Below are 18174 nucleotides of genomic sequence, written 5' to 3'. Positions count from 1 at the left end.
CACTTTTGTATATAATTTATAAGCAAAACTTAACTCTCACGATATGATGGGATCGAGGTGTTAATGTCATAAATAAAACGTTTCTCTGTAACGTTATTACACAAGTTACCAATTTTTATGTTCATAAAATAACTTACAGTAACAATAATTTAAACAACAATTCTCTCTTGTATCGCTAATTTATATAATTTCAGATGAATAAACATATTGCGTGTTACTTAATATACGATCCAAATCAATATATTGTACAATAAAATTATCGCGGTACTTAATATGTACAATAACCTAAACCTAAACTATCATTTTGGATAAAAGCCGAAAGTTCCTTTGTTCTTGAAAAATGCCCTCGTCTCACGATAAGACCGAACGATGGCCGTCTAACAATTAGCCAATTCTTAATCAGCTTATGGCAATTTTCGGGTAGAGTAAAAACGTAAAGTAAAAAGGCAGCTATATCGAAAATTGTAAGATGATGAAAAAATGAATCACAGGACTTCTTTTTACTCTCGTTCTTGCCAAAAAATTTTTATGATTATATTTTATTGATTATTGAATTTTTACGATTATATTTTATTGATTATTGAAATTGAGGCACTCGCTGTTTCAAACAAGCTCTCTTCCTTCAGCATTTTGACGCGCGAGTCAAATAATTAGAGAATATTTTACTCGTGCTATCATAGACAAAAAAGTAATTATTTAGAATGATGGTGATTCAGATGCAAATCAAATTTTAGAGAATTTAAAGATCAAAAAGAAAAAGTGATTTATCTCACAACTGCTTTGAACGAGGAATTAAAACCCAAGAAAATCAAAATGACGATTAAACGATATAAAGCAATATTAGATGGGTATTATGAGACCAAAGGTTCAGATACAAACAGATAAATACAAACTCATTGAAGAAAAAAGGAAACGAGGCTTATTTTACGATGTTTGTGAATGAATGAAAGGCCGCAGCTACATGACGTATACATATTTAAAGTCATCGAAAATATTAACAACTCTTTTTTCTTGAACAAAATTACATATAGAACCTGTACTTCGAAAAATTTTTTTTCATTGGACACAAAGTTACGATAGCTACTTATCTTTGCTATCCAAAAATTGCCGTAGCTAAAAATGTATATATAGGCATACACATGCGCATTCATACATACATAACGCACACGTCTGCACACATAAGTACCAGACGAAGCATCTGTAATATAACAAATTTGTAAATACTAACTTGTCACATTTTTGAGACGCGTCATCTCGTACATAATTTGTGGGTTATCGAAATTAGACCTTCTTGTACTTAGGATCGAACGAATAAATTGATTTTAAAGGTCTATGAAAAGTCGCCACCGCCACTACTGCCACCACCACTGCCACCTCCACAACAGGAACTTCTACTCGGTTGAGTTTGTTCCGCCTCGTCCTCGACCATTACTACGTTGCGACGTGTACTATTGGTCCTCGTAAGTGTAGATCTCTGCTCAGCCTCATCCGCGCGTTGCATCATGCGCTGCGTCAGATCCAAGAACATTTCCTCGATGTTTTGGTTCAACTTGGCCGATGTATGAAAATGCATAGCTCCTACTTGTTTAGCATATCTGATGGAAGAAAATTTATTTGTGGTTACATACTATATTATTTGTAATTCCCTGTGAAGAAAAATTCGTCGAACTTACTCCTCTGCTTCTTCTATGGCAACATTTCTATCCTTCTCCAGATCTACTTTATTACCTGCTATTACTAAGCAAATTTCACTACCTAACATCTTCTTAAGCTCCTTTACCCAATTCTTCACCTGGCAAAATCCATAAAACTTTCTTTTAAAACCAAGTTTATAGTTCTAGATGCAGAATATTGTCTTATGCAATAAGCCGTACCTTTTGGAAAGTATCCTCATCTGTAATATCGTAAACAAGAATGGCACCATTGGACATTCTGTAATAAATCGGTCCTAGCGCATGAAACTTCTCTTGCCCGGCAGTGTCCCATATCGCCAAGTTCACTCTTTTTCCGTTGATATTTAATTTCTTATTTAAGAAAGACGCCTAAAATATGAAGCAAATCATCAGATCCGTTTTACAGAGGACAAAAACTCCCATCATTTCATTGAAAAATAAAGGTGGACGCCACAAAGAGGTTAAGAAAATTTCCTTAGCAGCTACGCAGCAAATGTTATGCTTTAATCTTAATATTATATATATATATATATATATAAAACTTTTTCTTCTACGCAATTGTACATACATCTTGAACCTAAAAAATCATGCATCGCCGGGTAGAATAGAATCGCGAAATTATTTCAATAGTTCCTTCCCAGTTCCTTCCTTTCGCATGCGTTTAAACCGGAATAAAAAAAAACTTAGAAAAGAAAAGTCCCAGACGTAGATCGCCGGGTGCGGAGGTAAGTCGCGTTACGCTTAACAAAAAAAAGAAAGGAAAACAACAGACAAAAAGAATATGCAATATCGACTTGCGAAGATATGCAAGGATCACCTGCAGCGTGCTGATATGCTTATCGTTGAACTTGTCCTCGACGTATCGGAGAGCGACCGAGGTCTTGCCGACGCATCCCTCGCCGAGTAAAACCACCTTGAAGTTGTATCCGGTGCCAACCACCGGGCTGGCCATAATCCCAAACGAGACGCGAAATGAGCTTCGTGTCGAAGGTGTCGCGGGATAAGAAGCAGGAGGGAGGAAGAGGGAGGTGTGGGTTAATTCGCAGCTGAGCGCAACTCAAGGGAGATTCGGCGTGAACGCGTGACTGCGAACAAGCCACGAAGGTGCGACTGCGAAATTCCGCCTCGTTATTGCCGTTTCAGCACGCTGGTCGCGATGCTGGCGGCGATTGCGACGTGAGGGGCACTAGTGGCCGTTTCAACGACGGAACGTGATTTCCACACGATCTCCACGATCGTATGAGTGTCAAGACGCGGGAATCAGCTGTTCTATTCCGTGCCATTACGTGCGATAGCACATCGGCGCGTTTCTATAGCAGGCCAACTACGACTCGACTCGTTCATATTTAAAACGGCAAAAGGCGCGTTCCACGCGATTGTATTTTATGAGGAATTAGATCAACGCGCAGAACAAAGATTCGTGTCGTTGCGCGCGCAATCGTGTCCTCGGAATTTCCACGATTAATCTCACTTTTTCGTTCCATGTAGGTGTTCACAAATCTTGAGAGTACTCCATTTTCTTGTCAAAAAAAGTATAAAAATTCCCTTAAGGAAAAATCTTGAAACTAAAGTATAATTTTTTCTATAAATGTTTATTGACTTTTATAAATGTGTGTTATCGTAGAAAATATCTATTGGAGTCATATGTAGGTAATGTTAAAGAAATCATAGGAATCCCCTTCAGACCTTGAGTGGATCGAATGTGTTTTATCCCTAAAACAGAACTTTTTGAATTGTGTCATTATGCATTTTCAGTTATCGCTTGTATAATTATCGTTTTTTCCTCAAGTACATTTCCATTTTGAATGCAGGAAGCACAGCCAATAGATATAAAAGGAGTAGTAATAATAAAGTAATAGTAATAATAGTAGTAAAGAAATTATAGAGAAAATACTTAAGATTGAGGGGCTAATTGATCTGAAACATAAAAATGAAAAACTTTATTTTTAGACATTACTACTTACTTTATTTTTAGACACTACTTTTAGCAAGAATCTTCTTACTTTTAGAAGTAAGAAGATTCTTGCCAAATACAATGGAAATATTTTTTTGATAATGTTTAATTGATAGATAAATAATGTTTGTAATTGATAGATTTGAAATAATTGGAAAACTATCCTTCTCTACTCTTGATCATACAATAAATTATCATGTGTTTAAAAATGAATTATTAAAAATAATTCTCAAGAAGTCATATTTCAATTATATTTTTAGATCTAGAGAAAAACTTACAACAGTTGCAAAATAAATATTCTGTTGAATGCCCAGTGAAACTTTTTTAGCTAGATTGTAAAAGAGACTGAGATACCACTTGAGATCCTTACTTTAGCATTAGTGCATATTCCAACTTTGTCGCGTTTGTCTCAATTTAATATAAAAAGTTTTTTATGAATTTTAATACAAAAATGGATTGGTAGGAGTTGTTAAATATTGTTCGTCCATTTGCCGAAACTCGAAAGCACACTGATTTCGTTCGGGCAAAAGATCTAGTTCGTTATAGAAGACAGCTTGCAAATGCATGATGTTCTTAACATTGGCAATGGCGTTGATTTTAGTAAAGAGCACCTGTGCCTTTGACAAGATTTTTATACCACTTAGAATCACTTCTTTCCGCATCTCTGAAGGATTCTCTGATGCTGAAGCTATCAGACACTTGCCATACAACATGAATGCTTTGCCTTGATCGTAATAACCACCATGACCAAGAATGGTGGGAATAGCATCCTCTACCAAGTTCAAAGCCAACACAGGTAAACCTATCAACAACTGAAACAATTGGAGATGTATTTTAATAAACTAATTTACAATCTTTGATGAAGAAAACTCACTTGTATGTTAGCAAGATGCATCTTGATAAGCGCCTTATAGTATGACAAATGGTTTTGTGTAGCCAATTCCAAGGCTGAACAAAGACGCATTATACAATTAGTGGCGACTGCCATTCCATTGCCTGATGAAGACGAGGCGCATGTTATTTGACTAGAGAAAAGCGCAGTACGTATCGTGTATGGCGGAGATACATCTGGATGCTTCTCGACAGCGCTAATGTATTCTAATCCTTTTGGAAAATCACCTTTGCTCAGACAAACTTCTGCTAACCTGAAAATTTCAATAAATGCATTCTCAATCAAGTTTTTTTTTAATTTCTTTGTGCATATAAAAATGCGCTTTCATAAAATAAATTCATTATACTTGAGTTTGGATTCCAACTGATCTAAACTGGAAATATTTCTGGCTACCGCTTCTGCCTCACTCCATTTTTCTTGTCGCAACAATTGCGTAAAAATATGCAACTGTTCGCTCAACATCCATATCTACAAGAAATTAAATTGAACAAAAAAAACCTTTCTTATTCAAACACTTCGAAATTTTGAAATTATTTCGTAGAAAAAAAGACTATTTCATAATTATTATAATGTAAGGAAACCTAGAGAAGATTGAGCACTTAGAAAATTTTTCAACTTTGTTTTCTTCATTCGTAAAAAAACTTACCTTATTGCAGGGACTATTGGGAAATCTTTTTTTAGCATGCGCAAGTACAATATCAGCGAAAGCATATTCGCCAAATTCTATTAACATATTGGCGACAGTAACGATCGCCTGACATGTGGACGGTCCATTAAACATGTGTTGCTTCTTATCACCTGTGTTATGAAGTAATAATAATTGAGCACAAAGAGAAGCCATTTCTGTCTTGCCATAATATGCCCATAATGCGGATTTCTCTGCAAAAGTAACGGACATCAAGTCAGACATTGAATGCTGACAATTTAACATGTCCGACTTCATCAATATCTGCAATATGAATAATTCTATGAATAATATAAATTTATATGTATCAAGTTGATTAATTATTCTCCTACGTACATCAAACACTTGTGGAGGGCTTTTGGCTTCAAGAGCATAGTTGTGAGCATGTGAAATGAGACTTAAACCTGTCGTATGCGTTATTCCGAGTAGACTTGCTTTACCGACTGAACGTTCTATGAGAGGTCCTCTATAAAGAATAAATGTACGCATAAAATAAAATAAAATTAAAAAATATGATATTAATATCTTAACTAACATTAACGCAATTTTTAATAATCTAGATTACACACATGTAACAAAAGAATTACTTTTCCAAATATTTAAATAAAAAAATAACATTTTATTTCTGCTTACTTATTCTCCTCATTGATCAAATAGGACATCCAAGAATGTGCAAGTTGCAAGCATACATTATCTCCAGCTTCTTGAGCTAATTTAATAGCTTCCTTCAAAGCGTACTGTGCTACTTCCCTTTGCAACAAAATCGAGACGATTGAAATAAAATCAATGTTACATATATCCTTAAATTTCATGCCATACAAAAAAATGAAATTTTACAAAATTTAAGAGAATTTAAGTTAACTTGAAATAGTTTATTTTAAATAAGATTGTTTACTTATGATTAAATTGAGCGTGTAAGACGGCCAAGTTGAGTGCAGCATATCGGAAGGTACGAGATCGATCTTCAGGTGTGGATCGATTCTCCAAAGGGGCCAGTCTATCAAAACAGTGATACAAACTGACCACGGCACCGCAAAAATCATTTACGCGGATGCAATTCAAATAACTCAAGTAATGCTAGAACAAAGATAGTTTTTTTTCGATTCGATTATTATGCCAATTTATATTTAAGGAGAAACATTTGTTTTGAATTAATTTAATTTATTTAATTTCACTTATATCAATATTATATTCATACTTACAGCATCTGCGTTGTAAGGATTAGATTTTAAAAGATCTTGTACGAGAGCCTGCAATTCTACCGGTGGCAATGCTTTATGTTCATCAGTTTGTAAAGCATGAGCTTGCTGTGCCACAAGCAATTCTGCCTGTCTTCCACCCCAAATTGTTTTTACTTTACTAAAAAGTATGTTTGACAAATACTGAAACACTCCCGGTATAACTTATGACATTATACCAAAGAAACATACTTATCCGGACTAAAATCCTCTGGTTTAGATATTGCAGAAACATCCAAGTTTTCCATATCAATTTTCTTCACGACATATTTCTCCATATCATTGTAGAGAGCAACCACTTGATCAAAAGCCAATTTCTCAAAAAAAATGAGCATTCTACGAACATACAATCCAAGAACAGAATTTCTGCTCAATGCTGGTAAAGCAAGTGCATGATCCTTAGATTCCATTAATCGACGAAGATTATCAAATAGATCTAATAGTTCATCTACTCCTTTCTCATGTATAGCATCTAGATTTATTTCCAGTCGATCCGCAAAACGATGTAAAGAGTATTCTGGCTCATACATCATATTTAGCAAGGCATCTAATTCCATGTCTGCTGACTTAGATGATCACAAATATATGTAATAAAATGTCTTTTTTTCTTTTAATATGCATATATATTCACATAAATATATAAAATAGTTACCTGAATTAACTTTAATGATGCTAAACAGAAGTTACGTCTTTCCATGATCTCTATAAAAAAAAAGTTAGACTTTTATAAAAATTAACATGAAAAATTTATATTAGTAATATCATATACAGAATAATCCAAAAAGAATGTAATAAACTTTAATTGTTTAGAAGATCAGTCACTTCGAATCCCAGTATTTGCATAAAAATTTTCGAATTATTCAATTGCTGTTATCGTAATAAAATCATATGCTAATAGATCTTAGATAATCATATGCTAATAGTTCCATCTTACAGATGGAAAAATATACCTTTGTCATTGTCATTGCAATATTCCTTAATTAAAATGACAGTCGCCACTTTGTAAGGAGTTAAGGTCTCCTTCTGAATCTTCCTCACATTGCCATCGACAGTCACAAATTCCTTAGACATTCTGTTAAATATATCATTCACCATGTATAACCGGTTGTCGTTTATTGACATTCTTTGCGGAATTTAAAAATTTCTTGCATATGCGTAGAGAACAGATACTTCCAAATACTTCATAAACACTTTTACGAATAGCGACCACATGTTTACATTTTAAATCACTCAGAATTGCGTTCCAAAACCTTAATTGTGAACTGCAATCCATTCGGTATTACTGTATACTATCAATGCGTTCGATTGGCCAATCAGAATAAAGTATTTTTTTTTTGTCGGGCAGTGAAGAAGACGGAGGCGGAAGGATCCTCCTTAATTGAATAAAATTCTATCCGCAAAATACACCCAAATACACAAATACAATATAACAACAAATATAAAAACAATATATTAAATTCAAATAACCTAATTTCATTTTTCGGTCAACACTTGTGTGTGTTTTGCATTTATCCCCGGGTGGGGAAAGAGATGCCTTCAACTCGATCGCCAAGGTCCTCTTCTTCCTAAAGTCGGTCGGCACTTTTCAATCTTTCGGTTATGACTTTTGATGTCTGTGCACTATAATTTGCATTGTATTATGATAAAGAGCTTAATTAGCATGTAAATCCTGGAAAATAGAGTGGTTTTAACATAGCAAGTTGATAAATGCTACGATTGGTATCGTCTATCTTGAAATCGCAGGGTGTTAAACAGATCAGGCAGTCTACAACCAACGAATCGTTCATTTCATTCGCAAGGAGATATAGCAGAATGAAGTATTTAAATCAAACGGAGGCTATCAACATCGACAAAGATTTGTTCGAGAAATATAAATTTAGCGTTGATCAATTGATGGAATTGGCTGGACAGAGCTGTGCCATTGCAATTGCAAAATCCTACCCATTGTCAGAGGATTCGAATAAAGTGCTGGTATGCTGTGGACCTGGCAACAACGGTGGCGATGGCCTGGTTTGTGCACGACACCTCAAGCACTTTGGATATTCACCAGAGATTTACTATCCAAAAAGGCCAAGCAATGCATTGTATGAAAGACTATTGCATCAATGTATCGAGAATGATATATCCATATTAGAAAATGAATGCATTGAGGAAGCAACCGATGTCATGATTCTGCAGGAATACGTGATCATAGTAGATGCTCTTCTAGGATTCAGTTTCAAACCACCTTTGAGAGAGCCATTCATCCGTATCATTGACATGCTGAAAGATACAACTGTTCCTATTTGTAGTATAGATATACCATCAGGTTGGAACGTCGAGGAAGGTCCGCCGCAGGAAGGTGGCATAAAACCACAAATGTTGATATCTCTAACGGCACCAAAAATGTGTGCGTCAAAATTTGATGGAAAGTTTCACTATCTAGGTGGACAATTTGTACCTGAGAAATTGGAATTGCAGTACAATCTAAATCTACCGAAATACGCTGGTACAGATTTCGTCGTTCAACTACACTAATAAATGTTTATAAATTATACTTTGTTAAAAAAATACATTTGTGAATTCATTATGAATCTTATTAGATTATTTACTTATAATATTAAGGGAATACGATTCTGGTCATGTATAATTAATTTCTTACTTTATACAGTTTCCATTACATATGAAACCATTTATTGTGAAATAATTATTTTTAAATATACGCACACACACACATATATATATATATATATATATATATATATATATATATAAAAGCATATACTTTTAATTTTTTAATAGTTTTGAGTTTTTCATTATTAACCCATTTTATCTCGCATTATAATTTCGAGAAGTAGTTTCTTAAATTTCTTTACAATGAACATAAGTTCATTGTAATATATAAACAACTAAACTTTACATCCGTATCAAGCGTCTTGGTAAATAAAGCAATTACTGTGTAAATTTTATCTTATAATTGTTGACAATTTTCTGTGCTAAAATTGGATTATTCTTCTAGATCTAAAAGAATAATCTAACCTCAACACAAAAAATTTTCAATAGTTGGAAAGCAAACAATTTGCTGAATTTTATTGTATTTTGAGGTTAGCAAATGTGTACTCTGTCTTATCGACCGTTGTCATGCAACATGACGTCACGCTTGTAGCTCACTGTCATAAAAAGCATGGCGGACGGGGGATGATAGGCGGCTTGTGTTGCCGAGTTCTGTCTTATATGTGAAAAAGACGTTAATAAGTTTGATATATTTATGAAATACACGTCCTAGTATAAAAATTAGGTATAAAAAGAGTGAAACTTTCTCCTAAATTAACTCATAAGAAACGAAGGAGAGTATAAAAATTCACAGCACGATTGACACGTCTCGTCGTTTGATAATTAATATATTACAAATTGTATTTGCACTGTTTTCCAAAGACTGTCACGCTTTAAAAAATGGTATGTAATTTTGTAATGTAATTTTCTTGTTTTACAAGAAGACAGGTAATTATTCGTGAAACACGTACGTTTTTCAGGCGCAAGAGGTCGAAGAAACTATGAAACGGATTCAGTCTCATAAGGGAGTAGTCGGAACGATAGTAGTGAACGCGGAAGGTATATGCGTAAAAATTGACACGATTTTTTCTTGATCACGAGGATTCTTACTGAGTATGTTGGTATTTTAGGTATTCCAATAAAATCAACGCTAGACAACACAACGACTGTTCAATATGCAGGTTTGATAAGTCAGTTGTCGGACAAAGCTCGCTCCGTTGTACGTGATTTGGATCCAACCAATGATTTAACTTTTCTACGAATTCGTAGCAAAAAGCATGAAATTATGGTTGCACCGGATAAAGAATTTATATTAATAGTAGTGCAAAATCCAGTTGACTGATACCTAAAGGATATAATGTATTGCAAAATTAGGATTCATTCCTTTGGTTATTAATTTATTTTAAATGCTGCATTTGATTTTAATGTTTATTCAATTAGCAAATGAGAAAATAAAGCTTATATGATTGTAACTTTAAAATAATTCTGCAAATTATGACCTTTAAAGGCTTTCATGGTGTTTCTTGATAATTAATATTTTATAGTATTTTTGCAAATAGATTCTGAATAAACTAATTATTCCTATATCTTTGTATCATTTAATACAATCATATATGTGCAAATAGTCTATTGTATTTTCTATATATTGTGTATGTAATATACACATTTCAAAGCTGAGATTTATAAATTATAGTCATATTTTTTCGCTACGTAATGATAAAATTATATCAGAAATGTTTTTAAAATATTATAAATATTATAAATATTTTAAAGCTATTCGATTCACGATATTAGAATCTAACAAATGCTCGAAATTTCGATTTTAAACCACATCTAGAGTTTGCACAAAAAATAAAATTTGGCACAAAGAAAGTATAAATAGCAAATTTAAATTATTGTCGACTATATTTTTATCTTATTTTTGTATTTTATTTTAATAAATTAAAATTACATTGAATTTAGTATGAATTTTTATGAATATATTGAGATAATTAGACAAATGTATGTATGTTTATGCATATATTTTATTTATTTTAAATATTTAATTTATTCTTTGTCAAAATATACAGTCTTTAATATTATTATCATTGTACATTACAGTCTTAGATTAACTTACATCTAATATCTTACATATATTAGGAAGTTGCAGCGTTTTAGATTCATAATTTACATATATATTTGTTCCTGAGACATTTCTTACAGATTAAAAGTAAAAAAAAAAATAAATTTTTATTCAAGTTACTATAAAAATAATATTTCATTTCTATTAATTATAGCACAGCCACACTTATAATTCTGCGCAGTCTTTATGAGATATTTTATAATTTTATAATTGTTATACGCTTATAATGCAATCTTGAGACAATATTAAAAGATTGACATTACAAATATATAATCAAAATGTAAGCTTGCTTGTATAAAAAAAATTATAAGAATAGAAAATTATATATAGAATAGCAAGAGTTTAGAGATATATGAAATTCATTTTATAAAACGCTTCATTTTATAAAACTTTTATAAATTGTATCATAAAAAAGTTGAGTAGAAACGCGCACAATATATAAAACTGTCATGAAAACTTGAGCTATACACGTACATGTACATACGTATACATATGTACATATATACATAAAAAAGTTACATATACAGTAAAAAAGTTATATGAGTTAATATTGAGATTCTTCTTGTGTAAAATGCATCTGAAGGTACCTTATAATGTAGGAATGATTACATAATTCAATCCTCTCTAAAGTTTCCAAGATTACATGGGCTGAAGGGACGGATCTGTGACACGTTGCTTTTTTGAAGGATGGTACATAGCATAATATACAATCATTGCTGTAATTCCTATGAAAAAGGAGATGATGCAGATAATAAAAAATACATTAAAGTACCAAGCTTCTTTAACTTCAGAAGGAGAAGTAAATCGCCACATCAGATTAGATGTAATATTTTCCACAAAGCAAAGCGTATAGAAACACAAATGTTTCCAAAATGTATTAGTATCTACAGTATTTAGATATATAAAAATATGAACTATGCCAATAACTTGAGCAAATAATATAGAATAAATGCGTTCTTTAAATGTTGACCGCATATGCGGTGGGTGGCCATCTGTTCGACAGAACTCTAATATCCCATGGCAGTCGATCAAAATCCATATTGTCATGATTGTCCAATGTATCATGCAACATATTATAGTATATAAAGGCCAGATGCTTGCAATAACACCGAGAGATAAGATTCTTGCCACTGTAAGCATGGTAATAATTAGCAGTGATAACTAGCGAATTTTGGAAATATCTATCTCAACAATTTCACCTATTAATTGTTGATATACCTGTGACGCAAAAATGCCACAGAAATTGTAACACAGTTCCTATTATATCAACGTTAAATTTATCTTGTTGAGCTAATCGAATACTACGATGATAACTGGCCATTGCCCAACCCATACTGGTAAGTGAACTGACAATACTACCTACTTGATGTACAACTGAAAAATAATATAAAAACACATTAAAAAGACTGTTCAACAGTCATTTAATAATATTATAATATTTATCAAAATTATTTATATTTGATTGATATAGCAGCAAAATTTCCAATTGTATGCCAAGATTATCAAATTATAGAAAATTAAAAGTTACAAGCAACAAACTGGAAAATAAATTTTTTCTTAAATGTTAAATATTGCATTCAATATTTCATGATATTAAATCTCTTGTAACTTTGCAAAATATAAAAATAGAAATATATTTAGTATAATATAAGTACATTCAAGATTAATATCATTATGGTAATGCTTGAGCATCAGAGTTAACTGCAAGATTTGCTGTGGTGCAGCTTCTAGGAAACATTCGAATACTCTTAGTAAGGCAACATCTTGATCCTCCTTGAGCATCTTCAGGTAATATCTTTTTTCATTAGCATGATCTCTAGATTTCTCACATTTACGTGCTTTTAATGCATACTTCAAAGTTTCCCAATAATGTATAACCGGTGCCAATTGCAAGACAACAGCTATCACACAGTATAGTTTATTCTTAATCAACAAACGTGTTGTCTTACGATCGTTCAATGTATCCATATCAGAATTCATCTGTACCAAGGAATACACATTACTTGAAATACAGATGGATCATGAAAATGTCAGAATCACTAATGAAATTCAATAGAGCGTGCAATCTACTTCACTTTTTTATCATGATGCTGCATCTTCCTGCTGATGGCAACATTGATCAGAGAAGGAATGAGTATGAGGCACATTGTCCAAGCAAAGTACGTTATTTTGCCACCCAGATAGTACCGAATGGCGATGTTATAATCAAAACACATGTCTACGATGTGCATGACAATAGAACAAGTTAATAAGAAGATATCCAATTTGGAAATGTAAGGGACATCCAATGGCACGTCGACGACATCAACATCGAGATGGATGCCTGGAAATACTTTTGTAAAGTGGCAAGGACGACGTTCACGACTTTCTTCCTCCATGGTTTTCTATTATCGACTTCTTCGTTTCTTTCAACCTGTTTTCTCCTACAGGACAAAATATAATGATTTCCCACCTCACTTACTCCTCACTTGCGATTACAAACAACTGCGAAACAATTCGTTTCTCCGCCACTGGCGGACAATGCGGGCATTGACCGATTCTAAATCGATAGATCGATTCTCGGAGAAAATCAAATCGTATTATTCTCGATCAATGACGAGAATGAAAGAAAAAATTGATAGAAGTTTATTACTCAAGAACGAAAAAAATTAAGAAAACTAAAAATTAGGAATTAGAAATAGAGAATTAAATTTTTATGTAATAAAGTAAATAATACCAAAAGAGAAGCCTAAAAGCAATTATGGCCGCGATTTAGCTGTTATTTTATTTTAAAGTCTTTATATTCATAAAATAATGATGATAATCATGTTGAATTTCCGATTGTTCAACCAATCATAGTGCCATAATTATGGATATACTGGATTTTAAAAGAGCCCAAAATTCAGTGATAGCAAATCCATTGATAGCAATTACGTAATAGTTGAATGTTCTTACTTTGTGCACATAGAGGCGCTAATGGATGAGTTCTAGTTAAAATGCAGGCATGACCATTCTCAGACTTCTCTCTGTCCGAGATGGAAACTCTCTCTGAACGCGATCGGAAAATTAGTAAATTTTATGCTATGGCCGTACCAATCATAAGCCGAACATCAGTATTTTTCAATCTTTGACCAATCAGAATCAGGAAACCTTTATTCCATTTGCCTGGATTGGCCAATCGAATGCTTTTCTGCCTGTCGAGTAGGGTTTTGGAACATAAACGTGGAGGGTCAGTCCGTGGTCGTCCATGTCAGTTGGCGCCCACTATCGGGTCGGTCGTGTCGGGGGATATCTGCGAGGAAGTCGCCGAAGTCACGTGATCGTAAAATAATAGTGTATCGAAGACATGGCGGACAAGGAGGAAACCGAAAAGACCATCGCCGAGGACTTGGTTGTCACCAAGTATAAAATGGCCGGCGAGATTGTAAACCGTAAGGAAACGGTGGCGCATAATCGCGACCGTGAACGTGGCGTCGCGCGCGCGATTTCTCTCCCCCGCGGCCATATGGGATGCGGCGCGCCAAAGCCGGGCCATGACCATGTGCTATCTCGACTGCGACGTTCTTCGCACGCGATAGCGCTTCCCCCTAATATCAATTCCCTACTGCCGAGAGCGCGAGAGTTTCCCTTAGGGCGACTTTGACCGAGCTCCAATTGCGTTAATCGGCGATTAATTCAGCCGGTAGAATTGCTCCAAGCGAAATTCCCAGCTATAAAATTGATTCGTCGTTTTTAATGTTTTCCCCATATGTTAAACAAAAGTTTAATAATTCTGTTCGCATTAATGCAATAGTACTGGCATCGATAGAGTAATTTCTGATTAATTCAATTGAAGTTTGGTCAGAGTTATTCTTTAGAGCATCTGTTTAACACTATTACATACTTATGTTGCTTGCTTGTTTCTCTTAATTCAATCGATATGGCTAAAGTTATTTCTTACTATCAGTTACCTGTCTAACATTTTTATGCTTATTTATATCATTTTTTTATTTATTTTTTTTGGAGATATTTTGGGTTCAAGCCTATTATAACTTTTTCTTTATATTTATTTAAGAAGACTACAAGTTTTTATTGATATTAAAGATCGATTGTCTTACTGTATTGTTGTAATTAAGATGTACTTATATATTGTCTATATTTTTTAGGGGTATTGAAGCAAGTTTTAAACAAATGTGTTGCTGGAGCTTCCGTAAGGGAAATATGTGAATTTGGTGACAAGATACTTATAGAAGAAACTAGTAAAGTCTTTAAAAAAGAAAAGGAACTTAAAAAGGGTATCGCTTTTCCAACATGCATATCAGTTAATAATTGCATTTGCCATTTTTCTCCTATTGCTAGTGAACCCGATCTTATTCTGAAAGATGAGGATATGGTTAAAGTGTAAGTTTTTGATAAATTTTCTATTAAAAATTTTATATGTAGGCTTATAAATAAGGGTCGAACTCATCTTTAATTTAACAAGTTCTTCTCTGTTATTGAGGTATTTTAAAAATAAATGTTTATTTATATTACTCTATTTATATCAATTTCAAGTTGTGGAAATTTAATATAAACAAATTTTAATATAAGTTTTTAAGATTTTAATATTTCAATATTAATATATGATAATAATTCAAATAATTCTGTCATTTTACTCTTTAATTATTTAAATAAATTAATGAAATTGTATAATTACAGTGATCTAGGAGCACATGTTGATGGTTTCATAGCTGTAGTGGCACATACCGTTGTCATAGGTTCTTTACCAGAAAAGAAAGTGACAGGCAGGAAAGCAGATGTAGTTTTAGCTGCACACTTTGCCTCACAAGCTGCATTAAGGCTTTTAAAGCCAGGTACAGAGGTAGGATTGAGAATATCTGTGAATTATTTTTCTTATATCTTTTTTTTTTAAATTAAAAAATAAAATATATTATTTTAGACTTATACGATAACGGGCACTGTTGAAAAAATATGCGATGCTTATAAATGTAAACCGATCGAGGGTATGTTAAGTCATCAGTTAAAACAATTTAAGATTGATGGAGAAAAAACAATAATTCAGAATCCGAATGATGCGCAGAAAAAGGAACATGAAAAATATACTCTCGAAACTCACGAGGTACATTTAAATTAATATGTAATCAGAATTGTTAAATTTTGCTATTTTTATTTTTACACAAGTTGTCAACAATTCGCCAATCATTCAAATTAGCAATTATGATATATATATATATATATATATATATATATATATATATATATATATATATATACATGTAAATTGCGAGATTTTATCAATAAAATTTCAATAAATATCCTTATTTATTATAAATTTATAAGAAAAAAGACTTTATTGTGCATATTTAATTTTAGGTATATGCAATGGACGTATTAGTCAGTACAGGTGAAGGGATAGGAAGGGAACAGGATACTCGAGTTACGATATACAAGAAGACAGAGGAGACATATCAACTTAAACTGAAGGCGTCTCGTATGTTTTATTCGGAAGTCTCCCATAAGCATGGTCTCATGCCTTTCAATTTACGTACCTTCGAAGATGAAAAAAAAGCGAAAATGGCTGTTGTTGAATGTGTAAATCATAGGTTGATCGAGCCATTCCAAGTAAGATTCTTATTTATATATATTTATCTCTTACATATGTTTATTCTTTATAAAATAATATTTTAATATTACATTTTTTTGCATAGGTGCTGTACGAAAAACCAAACGAGTACGCGGCGCAGTTCAAATTCACGGTACTTTTGATGCCTAATGGACCTCATAAAATTACAGGAATACCCTTTGATCTTGACATGTACCAGTCGGATTGCGTCGTGGATGATCCTGAATTGAAGGTATGTGGAACATTAAAGTAAGAAAAATAATAGCTTCGTAAATGCTGTACATAACTATTATGTTATAATTGCAGAATCTTTTGTATTCTTCGGCAAATCCGAAATCGGCGAAAAAGAAGAAAAAGAAGGCAGAGAAAGCTGTAGGAGATGTCGCCATGGAAGTTGATACTAAGGCCTAACATTGTCATTTTAATATATACCATGACTTACCGGCATTGTGCACTACTTCGATACTTTTTATTTAGTGATCTAAGAGAGCCACAGGCTGGACACTTTCAAACATAGATCATTCAATGATCAGCATAGCTACACATTTATTCGGTCATCGCACAAATTATTAAATGCTATGCTTTGCATCCCTGTATTGCATCCCTGTATGAATTATCAGTAATTATCTAATATGCATCTATATATTTCATTCATTCGAAGAAAGTGTCGAGTTTTGCTGCTCTACCGAGAAAATTAAACTCTGTCATACATTACGCCACAATTTTCTCAGCGCTTAAGTTTTTATACCAGACTACCTTTTAATGGATTATGGTATTATTATTATTATTATTATTATTATTATTATATGCAAATTTCTATTACTTGCAATTATTGTATATTGCGTATTTTCAATCTTTAAACTAACATCTCAGACATAACAATCGTGTGTGATTGTTTTCTGTGAAATATTTTGATTAGCTGAGCTGATAGAAGTGAATCGTATTAATGACTATAAGATATTAAAAATTATTTTCATTTCAATTTAATTAAAATGACAAAATTTTTATGTAGAGTACAATATTGTGCATAATATTATTCTTTTGAGTATAGAAAGGTACATATATATAAAATGTGTCTTTTTGAGAGTTCAAGTATGTACGTGTCTTGCTTCCTTGAAAAAATACATCGGAAGTTTAAAGATGATGTGTGCGTTCACACTTTTTTCACTTAAAAGGGATAGCATTAATGTATGGCACTGTACATCTGGCATCTATTCGATTTATATATACATTATTTTAGTATCAGGAAATTAATTTTATGTATAGCCAAGTTGTATATTGTAACTTTTGAATATTTCTGTAAAATACGATTCTCTTTCATGTTTATCACTAGTTCAGCAGTAGCCAATTTTATATCCTGTGTCCAGTTATGAGAATTATAATATAACGTTTGACCTTAAATTGTATAATTGGAGGAATGTCCGTTCTTGGACACTGCATAAACAATGAAATGCCAATGACTCTTCGAGTGTTTCGTTGCGAAGATACCCCCGACCG

At 32.9% G+C, this 18174-nt stretch overlaps 6 protein-coding genes across 8 annotated transcripts; 3 read left to right on the top strand and 3 right to left on the bottom strand.

The window, feature by feature from the left end:
* Nucleotides 1-93: 93 nt before the first annotated feature.
* Rab21 (RAS oncogene family member Rab21) lies at nucleotides 94-3242 on the bottom strand. The gene is made up of 4 exons (XM_011645545.3): nucleotides 2491-3242; nucleotides 1875-2042; nucleotides 1674-1792; nucleotides 94-1595 (listed from the first exon to the last, which is right to left on the bottom strand). Exons 1-4 carry the CDS (start codon nucleotides 2623-2625, stop codon nucleotides 1331-1333), a joined length of 687 nt encoding a protein of 228 aa, XP_011643847.1. The 5' UTR covers nucleotides 2626-3242; the 3' UTR covers nucleotides 94-1330.
* A 152-nt stretch (nucleotides 3243-3394) lies between these two features.
* Nucleotides 3395-7719, bottom strand: ida (anaphase promoting complex subunit 5 ida). 2 transcript variants are annotated; one of them, XR_016140453.1, is made up of 12 exons: nucleotides 7393-7719; nucleotides 7095-7144; nucleotides 6635-7008; nucleotides 6407-6563; nucleotides 6100-6281; nucleotides 5838-5954; nucleotides 5541-5670; nucleotides 5166-5468; nucleotides 4866-4987; nucleotides 4502-4772; nucleotides 3906-4439; nucleotides 3395-3590 (listed from the first exon to the last, which is right to left on the bottom strand). XR_016140453.1 is itself a non-coding variant. In XM_089081953.1 (11 exons), exons 1-11 carry the CDS (start codon nucleotides 7562-7564, stop codon nucleotides 4068-4070), a joined length of 2250 nt encoding a protein of 749 aa, XP_088938079.1. In that variant the 5' UTR covers nucleotides 7565-7719; the 3' UTR covers nucleotides 3854-4067. The 2 variants fall into 2 exon arrangements, 1 of the variants encoding a protein (XP_088938079.1); XM_089081953.1 differs by lacking the exon at nucleotides 3395-3590 and having other exon boundaries at nucleotides 3854-4439.
* Nucleotides 7720-7838: 119 nt separating this feature from the next.
* On the top strand, nucleotides 7839-9117 carry Naxe (NAD(P)HX epimerase). Its single transcript, XM_011645546.3, has one exon. The coding sequence runs from the start codon at nucleotides 8150-8152 to the stop codon at nucleotides 8957-8959; it is 810 nt and encodes a 269-aa protein (XP_011643848.2). The 5' UTR covers nucleotides 7839-8149; the 3' UTR covers nucleotides 8960-9117.
* Nucleotides 9118-9564: 447 nt separating this feature from the next.
* On the top strand, nucleotides 9565-10558 carry robl (dynein light chain roadblock). The gene is made up of 3 exons (XM_011645548.3): nucleotides 9565-9877; nucleotides 9955-10033; nucleotides 10105-10558. The coding sequence occupies exons 1-3, from the start codon at nucleotides 9875-9877 to the stop codon at nucleotides 10314-10316; spliced, it is 294 nt and encodes a 97-aa protein (XP_011643850.1). The 5' UTR covers nucleotides 9565-9874; the 3' UTR covers nucleotides 10317-10558.
* Nucleotides 10559-10980: 422 nt separating this feature from the next.
* LOC105431394 (XK-related protein 6) lies at nucleotides 10981-13700 on the bottom strand. Of its 2 annotated transcripts, none has more exons than XM_011645549.3 (4): nucleotides 13172-13700; nucleotides 12752-13076; nucleotides 12315-12470; nucleotides 10981-12226 (listed from the first exon to the last, which is right to left on the bottom strand). In XM_011645549.3, exons 1-4 carry the CDS (start codon nucleotides 13472-13474, stop codon nucleotides 11736-11738), a joined length of 1275 nt encoding a protein of 424 aa, XP_011643851.1. In that variant the 5' UTR covers nucleotides 13475-13700; the 3' UTR covers nucleotides 10981-11735. The 2 variants fall into 2 exon arrangements, with proteins under 2 accessions (XP_011643851.1, XP_011643852.1); XM_011645550.3 differs by having other exon boundaries at nucleotides 11913-12226; nucleotides 12296-12470; nucleotides 13172-13692.
* A 603-nt stretch (nucleotides 13701-14303) lies between these two features.
* Nucleotides 14304-18137, top strand: LOC105431395 (proliferation-associated protein 2G4). The gene is made up of 7 exons (XM_011645551.3): nucleotides 14304-14506; nucleotides 15221-15455; nucleotides 15753-15915; nucleotides 15994-16173; nucleotides 16428-16676; nucleotides 16763-16909; nucleotides 16984-18137. The coding sequence occupies exons 1-7, from the start codon at nucleotides 14422-14424 to the stop codon at nucleotides 17086-17088; spliced, it is 1164 nt and encodes a 387-aa protein (XP_011643853.1). The 5' UTR covers nucleotides 14304-14421; the 3' UTR covers nucleotides 17089-18137.
* The last annotated feature ends 37 nt before the right edge of the window (nucleotides 18138-18174 follow it).

This window comes from Pogonomyrmex barbatus, unplaced genomic scaffold (genome assembly GCF_055798465.1).
Source record: "Pogonomyrmex barbatus isolate J1 unplaced genomic scaffold, ASM5579846v1 scaffold5, whole genome shotgun sequence".
In the NCBI taxonomy this organism is placed as follows: Eukaryota; Metazoa; Arthropoda; class Insecta; order Hymenoptera; family Formicidae; genus Pogonomyrmex; species Pogonomyrmex barbatus.
Note: the sequence above shows the minus strand (reverse complement) of the source record. Positions and strands in the feature narration are given on the sequence as shown.

What these genes read in the sequence shown, in the direction of transcription:
- Rab21 (XM_011645545.3), bottom strand. Translation starts at nt 2,625, where the DNA reads ATGGCCAGCCCGGTGGTTGGCACCGGATACAACTTCAAGGTGGTTTTA. An exon ending in AGCATATCAGCACGCTGCAG is followed by an intron (nt 2,043 to 2,490) that starts GTGATCCTTGCA and finishes TTCATATTTTAG; the next exon opens with GCGTCTTTCTTAAATAAGAA. An exon ending in GCCATAGAAGAAGCAGAGGA is followed by an intron (nt 1,596 to 1,673) that starts GTAAGTTCGACG and finishes TTCTTCCATCAG; the next exon opens with ATATGCTAAACAAGTAGGAG.
- ida (XM_089081953.1), bottom strand. Translation starts at nt 7,564, where the DNA reads ATGTCAATAAACGACAACCGGTTATACATGGTGAATGATATATTTAAC. An exon ending in CATCATTAAAGTTAATTCAG is followed by an intron (nt 7,009 to 7,094) that starts GTAACTATTTTA and finishes TGATCATCTAAG; the next exon opens with TCAGCAGACATGGAATTAGA. An exon ending in TGCATCTTGCTAACATACAA is followed by an intron (nt 4,440 to 4,501) that starts GTGAGTTTTCTT and finishes CAATTGTTTCAG; the next exon opens with TTGTTGATAGGTTTACCTGT.
- Naxe (XM_011645546.3), top strand. Translation starts at nt 8,150, where the DNA reads ATGCTACGATTGGTATCGTCTATCTTGAAATCGCAGGGTGTTAAACAG.
- robl (XM_011645548.3), top strand. An exon ending in GATAGTAGTGAACGCGGAAG is followed by an intron (nt 10,034 to 10,104) that starts GTATATGCGTAA and finishes TTGGTATTTTAG; the next exon opens with GTATTCCAATAAAATCAACG.
- LOC105431394 (XM_011645549.3), bottom strand. Translation starts at nt 13,474, where the DNA reads ATGGAGGAAGAAAGTCGTGAACGTCGTCCTTGCCACTTTACAAAAGTA. An exon ending in TGCAGCATCATGATAAAAAA is followed by an intron (nt 13,077 to 13,171) that starts GTGAAGTAGATT and finishes TCCTTGGTACAG; the next exon opens with ATGAATTCTGATATGGATAC. An exon ending in GTGGCATTTTTGCGTCACAG is followed by an intron (nt 12,227 to 12,314) that starts GTATATCAACAA and finishes CCATGCTTACAG; the next exon opens with TGGCAAGAATCTTATCTCTC.
- LOC105431395 (XM_011645551.3), top strand. Translation starts at nt 14,422, where the DNA reads ATGGCGGACAAGGAGGAAACCGAAAAGACCATCGCCGAGGACTTGGTT. An exon ending in GGCCGGCGAGATTGTAAACC is followed by an intron (nt 14,507 to 15,220) that starts GTAAGGAAACGG and finishes TATATTTTTTAG; the next exon opens with GGGTATTGAAGCAAGTTTTA. An exon ending in GGTTGATCGAGCCATTCCAA is followed by an intron (nt 16,677 to 16,762) that starts GTAAGATTCTTA and finishes TTTTTTGCATAG; the next exon opens with GTGCTGTACGAAAAACCAAA.